This window comes from Serpula lacrymans (assembly GCF_000218685.1).
Source record: "Serpula lacrymans var. lacrymans S7.9 unplaced genomic scaffold SERLAscaffold_3, whole genome shotgun sequence".
In the NCBI taxonomy this organism is placed as follows: Eukaryota; Fungi; Basidiomycota; class Agaricomycetes; order Boletales; family Serpulaceae; genus Serpula; species Serpula lacrymans.
Window position 1 is genome coordinate 3146305 of NW_006763292.1, and position 20564 is coordinate 3166868.

The 20564-nt window shown below is 46.5% G+C and overlaps 8 protein-coding genes across 8 annotated transcripts; 4 read left to right on the forward strand and 4 right to left on the reverse strand.

Moving 5' to 3' along the window:
• Nucleotides 1-2491: 2491 nt before the first annotated feature.
• Nucleotides 2492-3205, reverse strand: SERLADRAFT_459750 (uncharacterized protein; the record flags this gene model as incomplete). Its single annotated transcript, XM_007315016.1, has 3 exons — nucleotides 2492-2755; nucleotides 2807-2944; nucleotides 2974-3205. 3 exons carry the CDS (start codon nucleotides 3100-3102, stop codon nucleotides 2633-2635), a joined length of 390 nt encoding a protein of 129 aa, XP_007315078.1.
• A 188-nt stretch (nucleotides 3206-3393) lies between these two features.
• SERLADRAFT_381091 (uncharacterized protein) lies at nucleotides 3394-3738 on the reverse strand (the record flags this gene model as incomplete). Its single annotated transcript, XM_007315017.1, has 2 exons — nucleotides 3394-3615; nucleotides 3680-3738. One exon carries the CDS (start codon nucleotides 3580-3582, stop codon nucleotides 3403-3405), a length of 180 nt encoding a protein of 59 aa, XP_007315079.1.
• Nucleotides 3739-3784: 46 nt separating this feature from the next.
• Nucleotides 3785-4061, forward strand: SERLADRAFT_366545 (uncharacterized protein; the record flags this gene model as incomplete). Its single annotated transcript, XM_007315018.1, has 2 exons — nucleotides 3785-3964; nucleotides 4014-4061. 2 exons carry the CDS (start codon nucleotides 3785-3787, stop codon nucleotides 4059-4061), a joined length of 228 nt encoding a protein of 75 aa, XP_007315080.1.
• A 2416-nt stretch (nucleotides 4062-6477) lies between these two features.
• On the forward strand, nucleotides 6478-8519 carry SERLADRAFT_413586 (uncharacterized protein; the record flags this gene model as incomplete). The annotated part of the gene is made up of 1 exon (XM_007315019.1): nucleotides 6478-8519. The coding sequence occupies one exon, from the start codon at nucleotides 6478-6480 to the stop codon at nucleotides 8404-8406; it is 1929 nt and encodes a 642-aa protein (XP_007315081.1).
• Nucleotides 8520-9196: 677 nt separating this feature from the next.
• Nucleotides 9197-10885, forward strand: SERLADRAFT_434779 (uncharacterized protein; the record flags this gene model as incomplete). Its single annotated transcript, XM_007315020.1, has 1 exon — nucleotides 9197-10885. The coding sequence occupies one exon, from the start codon at nucleotides 9197-9199 to the stop codon at nucleotides 10883-10885; it is 1689 nt and encodes a 562-aa protein (XP_007315082.1).
• A 1963-nt stretch (nucleotides 10886-12848) lies between these two features.
• On the forward strand, nucleotides 12849-13342 carry SERLADRAFT_459757 (uncharacterized protein; the record flags this gene model as incomplete). Its single annotated transcript, XM_007315021.1, has 1 exon — nucleotides 12849-13342. A coding segment is annotated over one exon (486 nt), but the record flags the coding sequence as incomplete, so codon positions are not given.
• Nucleotides 13343-13946: 604 nt separating this feature from the next.
• On the reverse strand, nucleotides 13947-16420 carry SERLADRAFT_459759 (uncharacterized protein; the record flags this gene model as incomplete). Its single annotated transcript, XM_007315022.1, has 12 exons — nucleotides 13947-14162; nucleotides 14213-14262; nucleotides 14320-14397; nucleotides 14451-14592; nucleotides 14661-14933; nucleotides 14995-15129; nucleotides 15185-15396; nucleotides 15451-15591; nucleotides 15642-15940; nucleotides 15992-16044; nucleotides 16095-16295; nucleotides 16348-16420. The coding sequence occupies 12 exons, from the start codon at nucleotides 16411-16413 to the stop codon at nucleotides 14100-14102; spliced, it is 1713 nt and encodes a 570-aa protein (XP_007315084.1).
• An 853-nt stretch (nucleotides 16421-17273) lies between these two features.
• SERLADRAFT_459763 (uncharacterized protein) lies at nucleotides 17274-19182 on the reverse strand (the record flags this gene model as incomplete). Its single annotated transcript, XM_007315023.1, has 6 exons — nucleotides 17274-17848; nucleotides 17917-18505; nucleotides 18559-18638; nucleotides 18691-18798; nucleotides 18864-18991; nucleotides 19053-19182. The coding sequence occupies 5 exons, from the start codon at nucleotides 18877-18879 to the stop codon at nucleotides 17376-17378; spliced, it is 1266 nt and encodes a 421-aa protein (XP_007315085.1).
• Nucleotides 19183-20564: the final 1382 nt, after the last annotated feature.

Genomic DNA, 20564 nt, shown 5'->3' on the forward strand with positions numbered 1-20564 from the left:
TTCTTACCTACTTGGCATTTCCATCACTAGAGACCTAAGTAATCGCACCATCTCCCTCTACCAACATCAGTAAACCCTGGACATTCTGGAGCGCTTTGGCATGAAGGACTGCAAGCCTGTGTCCACTCCCATGGATCCTGGTTTGCGCCTCACCAAGGACATGTCTCCCAAAACATCCAGTGATGCTGCTTTGATGAAGGACATTCCCTACCTTGCTGCTGTTGGTGCTCTGATGTATCTGGCCACTACCACTCGTCCTGACATTGCCTACACTGTTGGAGTCCTTGCCAGATATAACTCTAATCCTGGTCTTACTCACTGGAGCGCTGTCAAGCACTTGTTCCGCTACTTGCAAGGCACCCTTGATCATTCCCTTGTCCTTGGTCCTGATCCTAATTCCACTGAACTCTTCACCACTTTCTCTGATGCTGATCATGGTGGTGACAAGGACTCTGGTCATTCTACTGGTGCCTATATTGTCAAGATGGGATCTGGTGCTATCTCCTGGAGCTCCAAGCTTCAGAACATTGTTGCTCTGTCCACCACTGAAGCAGAATACATTGCTGCTGTTGAGGCTGGCAAAGAGATTTGCTGGATGCGAAATTTGTTAAAGGAAATGGGCTATCCTATCACCTCTCCTTCCACCCTTCATATTGACAACCAATCTGCCATCTCTGTATCCAAGAACCCTGAGCACCATGGTCGGATGAAACACCTTGATCTGCGATGGCATTGGTTGAGAGATGTTGTTGACTCTGGGCAGATTGCTCCTATCTTTGTTCCCACTGCTGAAATGCCTGCAGACTTGTTGACCAAGGCTCTTGCCAAGCCTAAAGTGGAAGTGTTCAGGAAGATAATGGGACTTATTAGATCAGGGGGGAGCTGATGCTTGGGAGGTGCAGCATCAGGGGGGAGTGTTAGTTTTGGTGATTCTGCACCTTTGTGCTACCTATATATTTTCATTCCTTTCTCTATCTATTCTTCTATCATTCACTATTGATTGTGTTTTCTATTATTTCCCCTTTGTGGCTGCTTTGTTTACCTTTGTTTACAAAACTTCGGACAGTACTGCAGAGTCCAATGCTTCCTATTCTCTAGTTACTCACATTGGACTCTAGGTACTGTATACCTGTCATACTCTCTAAAAATATAGTTACTCACATTGGACTCTAGTTCCAGTCCCTGATTGCTCTCAGCAAGTGGCTAGACACTTCCTTCAAGCTTTGTTCTTAATAGAACCACCCCACTGTTGACTCGGTTAACCAGTGGAACACACTTCAAGCAATCTTCCCCGGTGTTCTTGGCCAGACCTCGCGTCTGGATTTCTTCACCCAATTCTCATGGAGGGATGAATGCAAGATGGTCGCGAAGACATGCGAGCCCGTTAGTAAATTTCTTCGCCAATTTGCGTCTCACCTGCAAGAAAGCTATTGGACAGCGGAGGAATCAATTACGACCATCAAACTTGATGATGCCCTGGAAAGCATTCATAGGGAGACTGCGAAGAATCTGTTAGATGTGCACAATGCATATGCACTGTTATTCTTTGCCCCTTAGATAGATTTCTTCCACACAAAAGGTCAATCTCATAGGTTCAAGAACGCAGGAAAAGGGAAGCGTCAGGTCTAGCTCGCGCATCTAGATAGCCTACAGATGGTATACAGGCACACCGGGCATTTTGATTTTGTATACGGTTTTTGTAGTTGGGCTCTACCGACCACTGTCCAGAACGTAGGTGGGCACCAAGTTTACATGTACTTATTGTAAGGAAGAAGTGACGTGTAATGGCGTTGTTAAGGTTAATCCGCTGTGATGGGTGACTATATACTTGTACATTTATAGTTCGCCTTTACCATTATCTTGCTGTAAATTTCTTTCTGTCGTCGTAGCGAGAATAGGCTGCGCTATGTGATAATTAGTTGTGCATTCATAGTTCGTCTTTACCTTTGAATTTTATTTCTGCAGTGTATAACGAAAAGGCTGTCAGCCTGTGCCCTACGATTATTGTGTGAACTGACGACGACGAGATCAAGCGACAGCTAAAATGACGTGTGTTATTGGGCAGTAGGTGACCAGGGTGTGACATCATGAGCTGAGGGGAAACAAATAGTACTGTTATGTTATGATACGACTCACATTGATGCTATTATCTCGAACCAGATCGTTGGCAATATGCTTTCTGTGACTGAAGTCTGAGAAATTTTGAATATATGGTTTCTCGTGCAGATTGAGGTGGAGGGACCGGGCTATGGTGACTTGCAAATCATACCTAAAGTGGTAGTGGGAGCACAGAGTCGGGCGCTGTGAGTAAAGTAGCGAGGGCACTTGTACGTGCGGCAGCGGTGGGAATGGTATGACGGAAGTGACTGAGGGAGCCCAGCGAAGGTGCTTGGGAATAGCGCTGGGTATATAATGGGGCTTGGCAGGTTTTAGATTGGGGTGTGTGTGGGGTGGACAGTGAGGGATTTGGAGTGGACGAGGAGCAAGAGAGCCATCTTTCCCTCAAAATTCACACTTCTGGAGTTCAAGAGCATAGTGTCAGGTCTGTCGTTGTTGCTACAGACAAGCTATTCACTAAATTCTTTCACAATTATATTCTCTATACTATATTCTACATCTGACAATTTTCTAGCTACCTGTACAGTGATCGTTGAGCCTCTGGAGGCCCAAGTGCATATCTCTTACTGGTTGCATCCGGTGTCCAACGATAGTAGAGGCGGCGAGGGCGGGGATTCGCGAGTGTAGGCTTGGAGAGCTGTTTGGATTGCAGTTCAAAGTGACAGTCATTCAGTTCTCTCTTATATACCCTGTCGCCTTTTCTCTTCCCTCGTGTCTCTTCACTCGCGACCACGACGATGTCCTCCAAGCCCACGAGTCCGTTCAAGTCTCCCAACTCGTCTTCCTCAGACTCGACTCCCCGCATCTCCTCCCCGCTCAACCCCTCCTCTCCAAACACCACTCCCACTCGCAAACCTGTCCCCCGTCTGACTCGTATGCATTTCCTGCTGTCTTCGCAGGTGTCAGTGGCATGGGTCTCACCACCAGTGCACCTCCCAGTGTCAGCACCTTCGCTTTCAACATATTGGACCTTCTCCTTGACATCTTCCCTATCCACGATATCGCGCTGAGTATCCACTCCTTGGCTCTGACTTCAACGGGCAAGCCATCTTGTACTATGAAGTTTCCATCGTCGCATTCTTCTTGTAACTTCAATTCTGCGCAGTAACCCCGAACAATCTTTCGCCATTCAACATCTTGAAGATGGCTGCATGCGAAGATCACGGTCGATGCATAATCCGTTCACTTTTCCCTACATTGGCTTCGGACCATATTGAACACACCAATTTATCTTCGAATCATCCTGCATTAGTTTCATGTGTTTGTTTGCCTTGCCCATAATGTTTAACCATTGGTCGACTCGCACGAAAGTAAAACTGGATTCACCGGATTTTGATTTTCTTTGATAGGCGAACCTGTGCCAAACTTTACAGGCTGGGCAAATGGAGTCTGAAGGGATGTACCCCCTTCCATTGGAGGTTCTGCGAGTCTCCACTGGAAAGGGAAGCGCAGGCTGCGCGGCATGAGCAAACATCACATCTCGCGATTCATCCAGAGGTAAGAAGCCTCTGGTTCCTTATGGTCTTCCCGCTTGAAAAAAGCTGCTAATAATATACATCAGTGTAACAAAAACTACCTGATGAGTCACAAACTAACGCGAAAATATATCTGTTTTTGCAGTTATTCTATCGACATACCCCTCCGGAGTGTGTGAAGTGCAGATGTGATGGCCAATGATGTACCGACAGCGAACAAATCGACCGGCATCCAAACAAGGATGTCTCGAAAATGCAGTGACCAAATTACTCTTTCACCCAATATATGCATGGCGTGTAAGATAACGACGTCATACCCGTACTTCAAGGTCATAATTTGTACCTACTGGAGCGGATTTAACTCGGTGAACGTGAGTGCCCTTCTTTGACTTCATAATGCGCAGCTCATTCTTGAGCTAGGCGCTTACGACTGATATTTGTGCCAACAACAATTCATTTTTGAGATGACGCGTATAATCTCGTTCACCCTGGTGGTACACTGATAAATCTAAATCAGTCTAAATTGGGGACTTCATACCACGATCGCCAGTTGTACCTAAACTGTTTTTCTGATTCCCTACCTTGTATGGCACATACATGTATTTGGTCGGAGATCATCCTGGCCGCATGTTAATAAAGCAAAAACTAATTCGCATTTCTATGCCGGAAAAAGCTAAGTTAATTTCACCCTTTTCCGTGTCTAATAGAAGGTCGTCCCCGCATCTTTTCATCTTGCATCCTTTCTTACCGCCACACGGACGCGATGAACTTTTGCAGCATGATGATTGATGATTATTTCTGGCTTCCTACGGCAACAAATAGAACACCCGGCTTTCCCCTGGTCGGACCTAAAGCGGTTAGCAACATATCCCGACGGCTAACATATAAATTCATTATGATGTACACACCGAAGAAATGGGTCAAGACAACCGCCAGTGGCGATAGGATTGGCAAAACAGCCCACCATGCCTGTCTGGATTTTATTTTTGGTGGGCTCTAAATTAAGAATTAGGGTTAGAATCGAGGTGATTGACTTTTCCCGGTTTATCAATACATCGAACGGCGTTTGATGCGTATGAGTGCACATTTTCTTAAAGTTATCACCACCGAAAATGTATTTTTGTGAGAGCTCTCTTCGCTATATTTGCGTTTGACCTTTTCGTATCTCTTAGGAGTCTTATCTAGTGCCAAAACCTAAATGGATGGAGCCCAGCACAGACAGCATATTGCCACGATCAGGGGCATCATACCTTGATACACCGGGTAATGGTCTAAGTAAGAAAACCAAAGTTGAACGACTCCTTAGAAGGGCTATTCAAATTATAATTTTGTTCGTCATGCTTATAGAGAGGACGTTCTATTTTCGCTGCCCGCGGTTTTTTTGTGCTCTTTCACACTGGCCGGACCCATTGCCTGTTCTTCTCGTCCTTCGTTTCTTACTGATTATCTTCTCTTTTTACGGAAATGGTTGATTGATTGTGGCATCCAGCCCGGCGCGTTCAATGATCCGGCGGAGTAAAAAGAAGGCGTTGAAGGTCACTTGCACCACGTACACGAGTCATCTGCCACAGTTATTGTGCCAACAATAGATGATAGCATAAACATCCTGTTGAGAACGCTAAGTCACATTCTTCCTCGACCTCCTCCCATGCTTATCACATCTCCTGTCATCGTATTCTTACCACTGATCCTGTGACAGACATGCACGTTTGCGCAAGGTTATGGTCCGTCGCCAACCTTGATGTATAAGGTCCGCTGTATGGGCGCGTTATGAATTTTGTTTTTATCCAGACGACGGCGAAATTTTTGACGCTTTTTGCGACGTCGGCGGCGTTATGATATCCCAGTAGTTTGGCGAGCCTTATGCGCATTGAGGGTCAAAGACACTCCGCTACGAAACTTTCATAGCCCAGGAGAGTTTAAATGATACCAGATGTATGTCGCCTCAAATAAAGTCGTTGAAAAGGGACATCTGTGTCTATCTCGGGCATATGTGGGTAACAGCATTGTATGCAGAAAACTGCATTATCGAATGGACCGCCCACACCGAAGGGTTGGCGATTCCGTGGTGAACAGTCTCACAAAAAATAAATCTGAGAAGATAGATGATTATTACATATGTTTTGTTTGAAGATGGATTCCACGTAGCGCCACTAACATTGCTACCATTATCCACGTTCAAAGACTTCGCATCCGAATGACCGAATGAGAGAAAGTGGCCGATGTTTCCAATCAGAGCCGGCACCATTCGTCAATGGGGCGCTGTGGCTGTTAGCAGAAAGCGCGTACCCCTCTGTAGTTACGTTCAGAAGTTAAGTTTTATGACCATAATAATACCAGACTTACACAAAGAATGAGAAGTCATATGCCACGAGTCGCCGCCTTATGGCACCGTGACCATTGTTTTTCGAAGGCTTGGTGGACCGAAAACTGCGCTCACTCCCGAGGACGTTCTTGAAGTAGTGAGTCCATATGATGAGTCTAAGCCGACAAGGTTGGAAGTAAAACGTAGTTATGAGATACAATATCGAAGTCAGACTGTGCAGTGCCAAGATGAAAACGTTTAGACACGGTGATTACACAGCCACAACATATGTGAGTAAACCTTGATTGCCTTTTTAGGTTAGCAAGGATGTGCAAGCTTTCCAAGCCGCAAGTGGCCAGCAGTAATATCTTACGAACGTCAACCTCTATAACATGTGTGGTCTATTGTGACACGTAACCTTGTCTGGCCTCTTGCGTTTCCGCTCGTACAAGCGCTAGGCTACAAATTAGAAATTGCCACCTTATTCGGCTCCTTTAAGTATCTCATTCAAACTTCAACTTTTCATCGCAACTTTTCCTTTTGTTTCCTCTGAGCCTTGCCACTCTTCAGACTATAGCAATGGCATTTCTACATCTATCTAAGGCAGACCAGGAGATCTTGGATTCACACAAGCTCAAGTTGCCTGTACGTGCTACTTTTCTGATGTGGCTGTTGCCGGTGAATCAAAATCAGTCTAACCTCGTAGATGTTTGCCAGTACTGTCGTACATGGGTCTTTCCGATCAAAGACGTGCTGGGCACAAACTACATGCCATCTGTGACTCAAACATCTGAGATAAAGCAACTCGTACAGTTTGCGACAAAGATCCACGCTCTCCTTCCAGAGGCATTAGAAGATGCAAGAACGAGACTACAGAAGGCCGAGGAAGCACATAAAGAGGTTGAACATCTCATTCATGACGAGATGATCGCCTTGTTACAAGCGGATGTGTTGGAGGATATGAAATGTGAGGTCCCTGGTCTGTTGAGTGTCCGAGTCGAGCTGGAGAAGTATATCCGGGAAGGCGAGGCACTCATTTCTCCAGCTAGGCGACTACCGGCGGAGGTTATGTCTAATATTTTCGAACATTGTCTAGAAGAAAATGACGTCAATCATCACACAGGTCCTCGACCACGTGTATCAGAACCGCCGTTGTTGCTTGGAAGAATATGCCGTCCATGGCGGAGGATAGCCTTGGCCACGCCCCGGCTGTGGACATCGTTAATTCTTCATCTTCCTCCAGAATTGACTTTGTGGCACGCACCCCTGCGAGCACACGTCGAAGCATTCGAGTTCTGGCTTGAACACTCAAGGTCACGTCCATTACAGCTCACCATTGTACACGACAAGGGTCATTCTGTGCAGCGCCCAGTATACGAAGTCGAGTTTCGCGACTGTTCCCCCGAGTACGAGCATCTTCTGGAGATTGTCCAATCCAATGCGCATCGTTTAAGTGGCCTCTCTATCTTCATGCCTACTGTTTCCTTCGATTGTCCCGCTTTCATTGCGCTCACAGACCAGTCGTTTCCGCATGTAAAAACCATCAACATCTTTCCAACTGACATTATGGTGACTCCAGTAGAGCCTTCTCGGAGAATCAACCTCGATAACTCACCTTGTCTTCGATCACTTGGTGTAGGACTGTCATGGTATAGAATGACGAATATCCATGTCCCATGGGCTCGGGTAACACATTTGCACCTGGCTCATCTCATTCCGAACCTTGTCTCTTCAACACTCAGCGATTATCTTCAGGTGCTTCGGCAATGCAAAAGCCTCAAATGGTTTTCAGTAATAATTACCGATGGTATCTTCCAAACACCAGTGGGACCGCCGATTTATGCCATCCTCGAGACCTTTGAGGTCGTCGTATTAGGCAGTGGACGTCTCGTAGGAGGGTTTCTGAATGCACTCAATCTTCCCCATCTGCGACGCCTTCAGATGCAGCACATGTTTCCCTCAGGTCATCCTCAAGGACAGCAGCATTCCGCTTGCGGAATCGAAATCCTTAGTCTCATCCAACGATCGCGTTGTATGTTATGGTATCTCATCCTCGAGCATGTTCCAATTACAATCAAGGAGATGCTGGCGTGCTGCTTAGTATGTCCTCAGCTGACTCGCCTTGAATTACTGCCATGGCCACCACTGAAGCCGAATAATGAAGTAATTGAAGCACTCACCCCACAGTCTCTGGGCGATACAACTCCCATTCTGTGTCCACGTCTCGAAACACTGAAGTTCGGACTGATTAGTCCGTTCGTAAGTGTAGGGCTTTTAGACCTGGTGGCTTTACGCCACATTCGTTGGATTCTGTCCTCACCATTAGCGGTCCTAGGGCGCGTCGAGGTTGTGCTATACAAGAGCATGTTCTGCGAAGACCCTTCGGACATGGATAGCCGCATATACCAATTCAAGAAATCATTACAGCATTGTCTTCCGAAGGGAAAGGTCGAAGTTTCTTGGGCAGTGTCGAAGAGTTTCCATGGGCTCCCTTGGCTTCATATATGATGATCTAATTATATTTTTTTGCTTTCAAGGACATAATCAGGCTATCTGTTCATAAACATCGCACTAGTTTTTAGGGTTTTTGGTAGTTTAGGAAATAAATCAATATTAATATACCACTTCGTCCAACTGAGACCTGAGATCCTTCAAACTGCCTCCACATATATAATAAAAACGATAATGAACTGCGTCACAATCGGCGTTATTGTATCATATGACTGTGATAAGATTTCGTTCAAAGAGACAGCCTCGCGACGAGTGGCTGTAGTGGCTGCCATTTGGTGACATTTCTCATTTGTTTGGCAAGAAAAGAATCGGAGGAGTGAAATTGTGGCCAGAAAACACAGCCACCGAACGTGGACAGTGCCTTTATTGGACCTAGTGGCGCAGGTCTTCCATATCTGGCTAGGAATTATAATCCATTATAGACTTGACAAGAACGCACAAATCTTACAGACTTGGACCATATCCCGAGGTATATAAGGATGAAGTTTTCCGCTTGGTCTGTTTCTCGCCACTCTGCTGACTTCCACTTCTTACTCACTAACCTCGCTCCTGACAACCTTCGCTCTACTTCATCCACGGCTCATATCCTATGGTCTTGAGATATAAAAACCTTAAGCTGAGCGCTATTGAGTATAGGCTCCAGACGCCCGTACGTCTTTTCGTCGTCTTTCCTGCTCCCTGCCGCATGTTCATTTTTTGAAACAAGGTCTTGCTCTCTCGCGCTCTCGGGACTAATTATACTCCCTCAGCAGCCCAAATCCACGAAATCAAGCAATATGTATCGCACATGAAGGAGTTTCTCGCAATGCTGCCTGTGGTCATCCAACGCAGAGCTGATGATCTTCGTGAATTAGAAGAGGCACGCAGAAACCTCACCAGCGATGATGAAATCGTTGGCCTTCTGCAGTTAGAAAGTATCAAACATCTAAAAGATGAACTGCATGATCTACGAGAATTCGAGAGGAATGAAGGGCAGGCCATGGAGTACATTCAGAGCGCAGAAGCGCTGCTCTCTCCGGTGCGACACATGCCTCCCGAAATTATCTCACGGATCTTTGAGTGTTGTATTCCACCTGGTGGCTCACGTCCACGTGCATCAGAGGCGCCATTGGTTCTGGGGAGGGTCTGTCGTACATGGCGTAGAATATACCTATCTACTCCCTGTTTATGGACTCACCTGTCCTTGCACTTTCCCATCAAGGTGTCCAGGTGGTTCCCAACGCTGGAAAAGCACATTAAAGCCTTAACGTATTGGTTGGAACACGCGCGGTCATTGCCACTCTTCCTCAGCGTCATATATGATGCTGAGTCATTTATACGCCTTAGTGTCCCATCTAAAGAGCTTGGTGGGCGGTTTCAAACATATTGTCATCTAATGTCTGTTATCCAAGCCAACCTCGGTCACCTCGGGGGCCTATCATTTGTTATGCCCGCAATTGCGTTCACGCAGGATATTTTTGATGATCTCCTGAGGTGTCCAATGCCGGAACTCAAATATTTGCAACTTTTCCCCAATGATGTTCGCATTCCCTCCGTCGATTTGTCTCTCAAACTTCAACTCCAGCTCAATCATATGCATGCCCCCCGTCTCCGATCCCTCGCCATTGGCTTTCGATGCAACAATGTCATAGAAGTTCCCGTCCCATGGGGTCAATTAACCGATTTGTATTTGCGCCATGGGATTGATAGCACCAACCCCGCAGCGACCCTTGACGATTACTTCTGTATCTTACAAAAATGCAGCAACCTGCGATCTTTTGCATTTACAGTGGCCCACGACCGGTTCCAAAAAGCTGCCACTTCAGTCACCATTCCTCGCCTCGAAATCTTTGATGTATTCGTGGTGTCGTTCGCATGCCAACTAGGGGAGTTTATGAGCGTACTCGAATTGCCTAGGCTTCAGCAGCTTCACATACGATATGTATCGGGTCCTAGATATCGATATAGTCATCCTCCATCACACAATCTACAACTTTCCAGCCTCCTCCCAAAGTGGCGGTGCGTCCTTCATCAACTTGTTCTTGAACATGTATCTATTTCCCTCGAAGAAATAGTCGCCATCTGTTTGACTTGTCCTGAAGTCGCTCACCTCGAGTATCTTCCTTGGCCTCCCCTAAAACCTGATAGTCTCTTTTTTAAAGCAGTGAATCCGCCGCCGTTGCCCTACAATGCTCTTATGCTCCCGAAACTCGCCACCCTCCGTCTTGGCTTAGGAAGTCCCTTCATAAGTGGTGAACTATTGGACATGGTGGCCATGCGGTTTGTACGGCCGATTATCGAAGAAGGTCTTGTCCCACTAAAGAGCATTGAGGTAGTGTTGTACAAAAGCACGCACCATCCAATGCCTCCCAACCACAACGAACGAGTTTCGAACTTTAAGGACAGTCTGGAGAAATGTCTTCCGGGTGGAACGACCGCAGTTACATGGGCGGTACAAGGGAAAGCATTTAATGAACTTCCGTGGCTTGATCTCTAGGTGATCTTATGGAGTGCGCGCGGCAGATTATGAAGGGAGCCATTGAATTGTTAGCGGAAATCCCCGTTGAGGGCGCCGCAACAGGATAACAGTGTTTTGGAGAGTTTTGCATTCCGCTCAAAGTTTATATCCGTGCCACTAACGTTTTTGAGGGAGACGAAATCTCACGATGAATTGATCTGATGTACATTTTCAATTGATTTATACCGTATCATTTTTAGGAAAAACAAACTAATTTCATGAATGTACACACCTAAATTCCGATTTTTTCAAAACAGGTTGCAGATAAAACAAATATGATCAAACCCGAGTGCCGGCGAGTTCAACGGGTAAGTTACCCACCACGACATGATCCAGAAGGCCAGATCAGGTAGAGGAATGGGTCATATGAGTCTCCGCAGCCTTGACTCGCCGTCTATGTGAGGTAAACAAGGAGTTATATCGATCGGATTGATATTTCGAGTCACGTCGGTTGTATTAAATACAATGGCAGGCCTAAGTACACAGTGCCTCCAACCGAATAAACTTAGATATTAAGACACGATCGTTGGGCATGTTCGGATAGTCGCGGGATAGGTCCCTAAGAGGCTTTGAGGAAGCCTGTAAATATGGGCACTGGTGGCGTCAATTATAGAATTCTTAGAATTCTGAGACAATTTAAATATGATATCTCTCTCACCTTGAACGCGGTGCTCGCATATCATAATTCTCCGAACTGTGGTACCACTAGATAGCTGGGTGATATCGGTCACAATTGGCAGGATCCAGAGTCACTGAGGCACGACTCGGGTCTAGATAGAATACGAATTACTGGTAGATGCTATAGCATATCTTCCCTACTGCCGGCATGAGTATAAGCGACAGAACGAGGCATTCGGTTTCATAGCCAATCGAAAACCGAGTCAGACTCTTGAACGACTCGGAAGTTGATTTGGGTGTCAGCTCGCACCGTCGGAGGCTGAAATATCCAAGAAAGGCAAGAAGCACAGCCCCAAATGCCATTTCCGCGATCTAGGATTGCCGCTTTTAGCCATGTTTACAATGGATTATAATGTTACCAGAACCCATATTTTGGCGGACACTTGCCAGTTGCCAGCATGCTTTCCATGGGTGAAAATCACCATGTTGGCCACCCTTTGTCCGGTGGGAAAACTTGCACTGCCCTCCTTACTCGGTCGCCTCCAAACGCACTTTAGCACCGTTTTTTTATTACTCAACGGTCATCCTCAAACTTGACCTAGGGTCGAGATGGACGATTTACTTTTATCCTGTCTAGCTTCGAAGGATAATCGTAAGGGAGACACTCAAGTAAAAAACGATAGAGTATGCAGAACTGCGTCTCGTTGAAACATTTTTCTGACTACTCTCTACTACCTTCAGTCTGGGGCAAGCCGTAGTTCAGGCTCATTGTGTCAAGCTATCGCGCCGCGCCACGTGCACAACACTGGCACTTTCACTAAGCTACTGCGTCTCGAAGACACCCATCCTAGCTACCCAAGCATGACTGTAAACGCGGTCGTTCTGTTTTCACCTGTCCGTGGGGTACCAGCGGAAATCATCTCAAATATATTCGAACACTGTATACCAGCTGCAGGAGCGTTGCCACTCATCAGTGATGCTCCTCTAGTCCTTGGTAGAGTGTGCAGCTTTTGGAGGAAGATTTTGCTGTCTAGTCCTCGCGTATGGACTTCTCTCGCCCTTCATCTTCCATCGGATGTGCTGGAGTGGATCTCACCACTGAAGAAGCTTACCTCCGTATTACACACTTGGCTCCAACGTTCTGGCCCCCTCTCGTTTTTTCTTAGCGTCGTACATCTTGTGGACCCTTTCAAGCCTTGCTCAGTGAATGACGCTAGCTTTGAAGCATGTTTTCCGGAGTATCGTTCCTTCTTTTCGGTCATCCGGTCGCATTCTCATCGCTTCGGTGGCCTTTACTTTTTCATGCCCACTGTGGCATTCAGCCTGTTTAGCATGCTGGCAGGCCGACCACTCCCTCTGTTAGAGTCCATGATTTTTCATGCGAGTGACAAGCATAGGATGCCAACTGGTCCGTTCAACCTCCCTCCTATCATCGCTGAACGAAACTCCCCTCGTCTTCGATGCTTTGGGCTGGGCTTGCCGCTATATCGCATCACAGATATCCGTATTCCATGGCACCAACTGACTCACTTATGTTTATTCAACGCCTTCACCAGTTCTATTACCCCGACGCTAAACGGTTACCTCCACGTCCTTCGTCAATGCACGAACATTAAATCGTTCATTCTCACCGTCACTAATTATGAACTGAAGCGACCAGCACCCACATTGGAATTGTCTCTCATCGAAGACCTGCAGCTTCACATACTAGTGGACGGGTGTCGGCTGGGGAGCTTCCTTGATGTGTTGGTGCTTCCAAAGTTGCGTCAGCTATATATAAGATGTGCGTTTCTTTCGAGAGACCCTCTTGAGCAACAGCACTGTTGGTATCGGCTGGAGCTTGCTTGCCTTCTCCATAGGTCCCGCTGCCAACTCCAGCAACTCATCCTCGTCCACGTGCCTATCACAGTGCCTGAGGTCATCACCTGCTGCTCTATCTCTCTTCACCTCAAACGTCTAAGCTACCTGCCAGGGCCTCCGTCGAGGATAGACACTGAAATCCTTCAGGCCCTCACTCCGTTTCAGGTACAAGCAGACTCGGGGGAGACACGCATGCTTTGTCCGGATCTTCAGAGTATTAAATTCGGGTTTGGCAAATCATTTTACGGGGAGGCGTTCCTTAAGATGGTGAGAGCGCGCGGTATCCCTTCAAGAAATGTTGCCATGATGAAGCACGTTCAAGTGGTTCTCTACAAGAGTCTATTCTCCCCTATGTCTCTAAATATCGACGCGTGTATTTCTCAGTACAAGTCTCGTTTGCAGCAAGCACTCCCTAGAGGCGTAGTAGATATATCATGGGGCGGCCCTGTTTAGTCTTATGCGGATCATATTGCATGTTTCCAGAAACACGACATAAGAGGAAAGGAGTGCAAATCCATCAGACGATTTCATTTGGGCCTTGAGAACGAGAACGACGATATTATTGGCAGTGAACATGATCATGATATTCTCCAACCGGACATACTCTTGAAATTAGTTTAAGATAGGTATCCTAAGATCAACTAATACATGTGTTATACTTCTTAAATAAAGCACTCTTTGACAACACAAGAAATAAATAACATTCAGATACATCTTATAACGACCTATTGTGTAACAACGCCTCCTGTGCCGCATGTGTGCGAAGGTGCAATGAGTTCTGAAGAGGACGTCAAACTTGCTCACAAGACTAAGGGCAACATCACGTACCTCTAAACTATACTTTCCTTTTCTTCCGGATAAGACCTCAAGTGGTTTACCTGGATCACGTATCCCATGAGGCTAAACGGTTAAAAGAATATACAGCAAGGACGCACCAGAAAGAATAAGGTCAAACTGTGTTCGCGCCCCATCAATGTCGCCTGAACGAGCCAGCAGTCTTCCGTACTCAAAGTCTGACAAGGGAAAGTGTCATAAAGAGAATAAACAAAGTCATAGTTGGACATACGAGCGTGATAAATTAGGTGGTGATCGAGTTCAACCTTGTGGCCATTACTGAAGACCGACTCGAGAGCCGCTACTGCACGTATCCGTGCATTTTCAGTGGATATACCAGCCTCTTCGCGAGGATCGAGTACTGCATCAGGATCCTTGAGTGCATGTAACAATCAGTACCTAGCCACGTAGCCATGCAACATAATGGGGCAAACCCACGCACAGGATATGCCACATATCGTAAGCACACACCCTCCAAAAATCGCGCCAGGCACAAGTCATCCCAGTAACCATGTCCTTGTTCGTATTTGGCGGGCGCTTTCTCGTGTTCCTTGAGTTTCAGCAGCAGCTTCTCGATTTCAGGCAACATCTTCGAAATAATGACTTTTTTCGGTGCGTGCGAAATTGCCTGGAATACATATGCCAGCTCAAGAGCTGGCAGTGCAAGTCGGCCGCCTTGCTGTTGGAACTTGCGAGCTTTACGTGCGACGAATTTCTGGCGCGAAAGCGATAAAGGTATTAATACTTGTGATACGTCGGAAGCGAAAAGGCCTCACCTCCAGAGGGATGGACTTTCCTGCAATCTTTTGTCGTAATCCAGGTACCCTACACATATGCTTAGTAGCCTCTTGCTGTTCTCCCAGGGCTACTAAACAAGCCGCCATGCCGTAAGTATAACAAGCTTTGGACCACTATGCAAACGTCCTCATTTAGTATGTCAGGGGGTGATGTACAAAGATTACTGACAGTAGCTTCCGCTTCAAGGTCACGCCAGCATGTGAGAGACGCTCTGACATCCCATAGAGAAAAATTGGACACTGCGATCTCCCACCATGATATATGGTAAAGATTGCGATACTGCGATTGTGATTGCGTAGCCTTAGTATAGTATTCTATAGCACGACTAGGCTGACTCCGACAAAGAGCCAAACGACCTGCGCCGAACAAGAAGAAGACACCTAGATGAATAGGTGGTAAGAATACTGCAGATGATATTCAACAAAGAATGTCACCATTAGAGTATCGCTTCAAATTCCAGTCCAGGATTTTCTGTGCCATCATGATGTCCACTCCATCAAAGGTAAAACTGGATAGCACGAGGTGGAAGATCAAAAGACACATATCACATATCGATCTGCGCACGCCTTCTCCCTCTATAACACGCATCAACCGCGTGTAAAGCTATACTCTAATAATGACTTACCCCAACTAACGCTAGGGGTCGATGAGTCTTTAGTCCATCCTCCAGCCCTTTGCAGCACTTCTAAGCCGAGATGACGATCGCCTTTGTATCCAAAGAGCTCTACAAGCGTAAGCAGCTTCCCTGGCATCATGCTAAGGATCAGATTTGACATCCCAAGACCGAGGTATACCCCCGAGCGGAAGTCTGCATCGATCGATTTGTCTTCAGAACCCTCTCCTCGTGCTTGAGCCTCGGCGTCGACAGCATCAAGAAATTTCCCCAGCTGGCGATATATATTCATAGTGGTCCGCATGTTCAATCTGAAACGTCTATTTGAAAAAGGCCTTGGCATGAGAGATCGAGATACTCACACTTCTTTAATGAATGCTAGCCAGTCTCCAGAGTATACAACACCCAACAGAGACTTGAGGTAAAGTCTGTCTCAATACATCAAGTAATGGAGATGATACTCACCTTCTCAAATAGACTCTCGGCGTACACCAACTCAGCGTGCCGTTCCACAGGTGTCATGTCCTTAATCCACCCGACTCCAGAAGTATTCAAGGAACTGACTACATATCCCGCAAGTCGTGTTGTCAGAGACGCTTGGCGTTTGCGGTGTTGACTAGCTACAGCGTTGCCGTGCCTTGTGTGCCCTATCGCGGCTAACAAATCCTGTGAACATATGTGGGTTGTGAATGATACTGTAGTAGAAATTTGTGCAAACCTTGTCCTCGAAAGACATAAGACCTTTTACACACTGAATGAGGCCATAACCTGTTGCAAAGTACATGCGCTTCCTAGCATAATGTTCAACTATCGACATACTTCCTCAAATACAAGGTGGTTACTTTGTAGGATCACTTTGGTGACAATAATCCTCGGATTCTACCATCCTTGAGTGAAGGAACTCATGCAGAGCATAGCTGATGCCGGGTATGTCCAAGAGCGCTTCTTCAGGCGTATATGGTTCCTTGACAGGAGGAGGGGCAAAAGTTGATGATAAGGCGGCGACAGAAGAGATATCTGTGTTGGGAGTATCGAATGCAAGTAAACCGCCTGGCGCATGTCCGTTGCTGGAGCCGTCTGGTGTTACATATGAATCTGACATGCTGTCGTTGCGAGACGCAGGTAAGCTTTGCTCGACGCTCTGCATGGAATAAATGTCTACGGTATGTCGGATGATTGCAAAGCAAGAAAGAGCAAGTGCAGAGAAGGGGGAGAGGTTATGCGCCCTTGGAGAGGAAATGGCTAGATGGAATGTGGGGTCGTCTGTGTCGCAATATGACCCTATTGTAACCGAACCAAGCGAGAGCAGGTTGCAGCGGGGCTTGCAGCTGGACCGTGCAGACCTGTGCTCTATGAAATTTCACTGGCTGAGCTCACCCTGCACAGTCAGCGCGTTGCAACGGGCGCTATTGGCCGGCTATAGCTCTTACACCGTGCCCATCAGAGTCTCGACGACATGACCAACGACAATCATGCCAAAAAAGCTTGGAAAACCTCAGGTAGTGCTCTTGAATCGCAATGGCATCTGTGTATAAGAAGGAGATCATGTTCACATTCCATATGATCATAATTTTGAAGGGAGGAAACATATTCCGTGATCATCATATCATAATTTTCGATACATGAAGGTGTCGGCCTATCCGTAGTGAGCCAGTCATTAATTCTGTGTTATTACCCATCTCATACTGTACATTAGCACATCATGCAATGCTTATAATATCCAAAGCCGGAAGTCCGATGTTACAATTAAAACGGTTGCTCTGCCAATACCTCTGATATTTTTACCACCAACTCGTACCTGTTTTTCAATTCTGCTGCAAAGTAGGCCTTGATCCCATTGATGCCCTTAGCTCGTACAACTTTCACTATCTTTTCGTAGTTCCCTCTATTTTCGGCTTGACGAATGTTGCATATGAAATCCTTTTTTTTGTTGTACACGAGTAAGTCGCCCACATCTGGGCCTGTCAGGATGAGCGCTGATACCAAAGGGACCTGAACCTTGACTACAAGACTCTTGTTGGGCTCGTGATCACTCAGATCCTTCGTGAGTGGCCGATGTCGGCGTTCTGAGGCAGAATATTCCGGTATACCTAACGCCTGTCGGGCGAAATCAGCCCGAGAGAACACTGTACTATACGATTGGTAGTCCGGCCTGAGTGTCACGACATTCGGAGCGGAGAAGGGCTGGCATTTGGATTTGTGGTTCTGCCAGTCAGCACCTAAAATAAATTCTCCGTGATCAGAAAATGTACTTACTTACAAGGACGGTACAAAATTAACCACTTACGTTGACATTCAGTTGAACAATACCGCACCGTATGGCAGTTTGAACACTGTTTTATCCTACCCTCCGCCTTTTTGGAACATCCCTCACACCGCTTATCATCCAATGGCGCATCTTCTCCCATTCTCTTCCTCTCCCATCTTCTCACAGTAGCGGTGACTTGTGGTCCAAAGTGTACAAAAATCGATCGCACGGGGTCTCCATTCACATCAACAATGTCCAAGTTGGTGCCATATTTCATTAACAAGTCAACGAGAGTGATATTGTTCGAACGAAACGGTGCAAAAATAGGGATCTCGCCATAGCGGTTTCGATAATTCGGGTCGGCACCCTCTTGCAGTAGCACGCGTGCGAGAGTAGGCTGGGGAGAAGATGAAGCACAAGAGTGATGTAAGGCTGTGTAGCCCATGCTATCGGGAACATCGGGTGGTGCACCTTGCTGAAGTAGGTGTCTCAAAGTCGTAAGGTGCTGAAGCGAATCCTTCGTCCCACCGTTGATCCGCTGCGCGCCGAGAACGACTAACGATGCATAACCGATTTTAATTGGAGTCTCTGTTCCAACAAGATCTGGAGCAGACCCAGTAGATATTCCCTGGAATACAAGTTAAGACCGCCGAACGGGAAATAGGAAGAGGTGGGCTATACTTGTTTTACTACGTCGAGAATCCCAATGAAGCACGCGAGTGCAAATTTAGACAAGAGTTGCGGCTTCAAGTCCAAATGTTCTACTCGGATGCGAGTTTAAGATATTGGCTGCGAACATGTAGAACCCCTTACCTTTCTCATAAACGATTCTTAACCCCTTTCCGTCCTTGGCGCCACCGATGCTCTCGGGATGATCAAGAAGATCGAGCATATCTTTCGGAGACATGTACCCACTGCTACCTTGATATACTTGGTTAATGTATGGAGATGATGTATGGAGATGAAACCAATGTCATGAAGCACACCTGGATTTGTGCTCATTTTGACGCTATAATACTATGAACGACAAATATTTCTCTTTGATCGGTGTTGGCGTGTTTCAACGTCTCCTTTCGAGCTTTCTTGACCAACTGGAAGACTCACTCGAACGGCTCTGATTGGGGTGAAAATGATAATAAGATTCCAGAAATGAGGTATACAACAAGATACTTTACAGTTTATTATTATACCCAGTAAATGTCCTGCAGCCTGCGTTGAGCAGGTTGAAGAAAGACTGCACTTTAAGCTAGTTCAAAATGGCTGAATATACTGCGAGGCTGATTGTAATTCGGGTGGGAATAGAGCGAGACTCGGCCATAATGATGGATCACCGAATAGGGCTTTCCCGGCTTAATCCGGCGTTGCAAAATTTGTCACAATGATACGTCAGGAAAACACAAACAACGTTCATATTTGCTTATACCGAAAGCATGAACACACTACAAGCTTGGTCGAGAAACTTACTTCCCAAGCAAAGATCACATAAACCGCGCCTCTTTGAATGCGATGGTTGGTTACCTATATCGGACCCCAAGCCCAACAAGGCTATCTGGAGATAATGAAGCAGGATACCACGAAGGCCGGAAACCCAACCAGCTAGCTAGCATCCAGATAAGAAATTAGGCTTTCGGACAGCCGAGCTCAAGCCTTGAAGTTAATGCGGCCTCGCTATAGGGGTACCGAATTATGCAAAAGCCGGATTCAGATTTTGCAACCACGATCGTACGGGCCCTAACAAGCGTCAGCTTAGCGGCGAGTAAACGAGCCTATCACTTATATTTACGTGCGGCTGCAATGACATTGGGCTCCAAATGGGCGTAGATATCTAGTCGTGACTAGAAAGCAGGAATATTCCTGAACTTGGCAGTGGCGTTGGATAAATATTGTCGGGGTAAGTTCAGAGGCTCCTTTCATACTACCATACGGTGCTCCGTTAGATTGCTCATTTGATGTTTCCCTGTCGCGCCAGTATGATTATCCTGTTTTATGAAAGCGAAAAGATACAAATATGAAATGACTACCTGTGCTGTCGCGAGGGTCGCCACAAGCTTGAAATCATTTTAGGGGCCTAACTGTGGTACTACGAGTGTACCCGCGCACCTTCCACGCCATATTTGTCAACGTTAAACAAAAAGAGCGCGCGAGTACTACGGTAGAGTTTGATGTTGATGGACAGGACGGGCAGCAATATTACCGTAGTCAACTGACCAGTGTTGCCGTCGGTCTCATCGCTTCGTGACGGTGTAAAAACGTGAAACTGCGCTGTCAATGTCAAACGACGGTGTGTCAAGCCTAGGAACGAATACAGATACTCAGTTAATCGACAGAATACACGCATGGCCACTCAGAATACTTTTGCCCCAGCATCATAAACTGTCCTGATTCACATAGCTTTCTCGACGAGTACACGATAGAAGGGAACTCTCGAACATTTTCTAGGGTACGAACCTCATTATTCCGCCTCTTCCTGCACCCGTGCCGTCCTAGAGAAACTTCTGATCGTTGTCCAGGGGTGATCTGGAACACTGTAATACCGTGCCCTACTTTTACTTTACTACTACATTTCCACGGGGAAAACCGTTCAGCGTGGAGAAATTTGTTGGTCATACCTCAAAAGAACTTTCTATGAAACTGCTATTCCACATTGAGTCGATGCTTCACCGAGTCTGATAGAACTTTTCGAATCC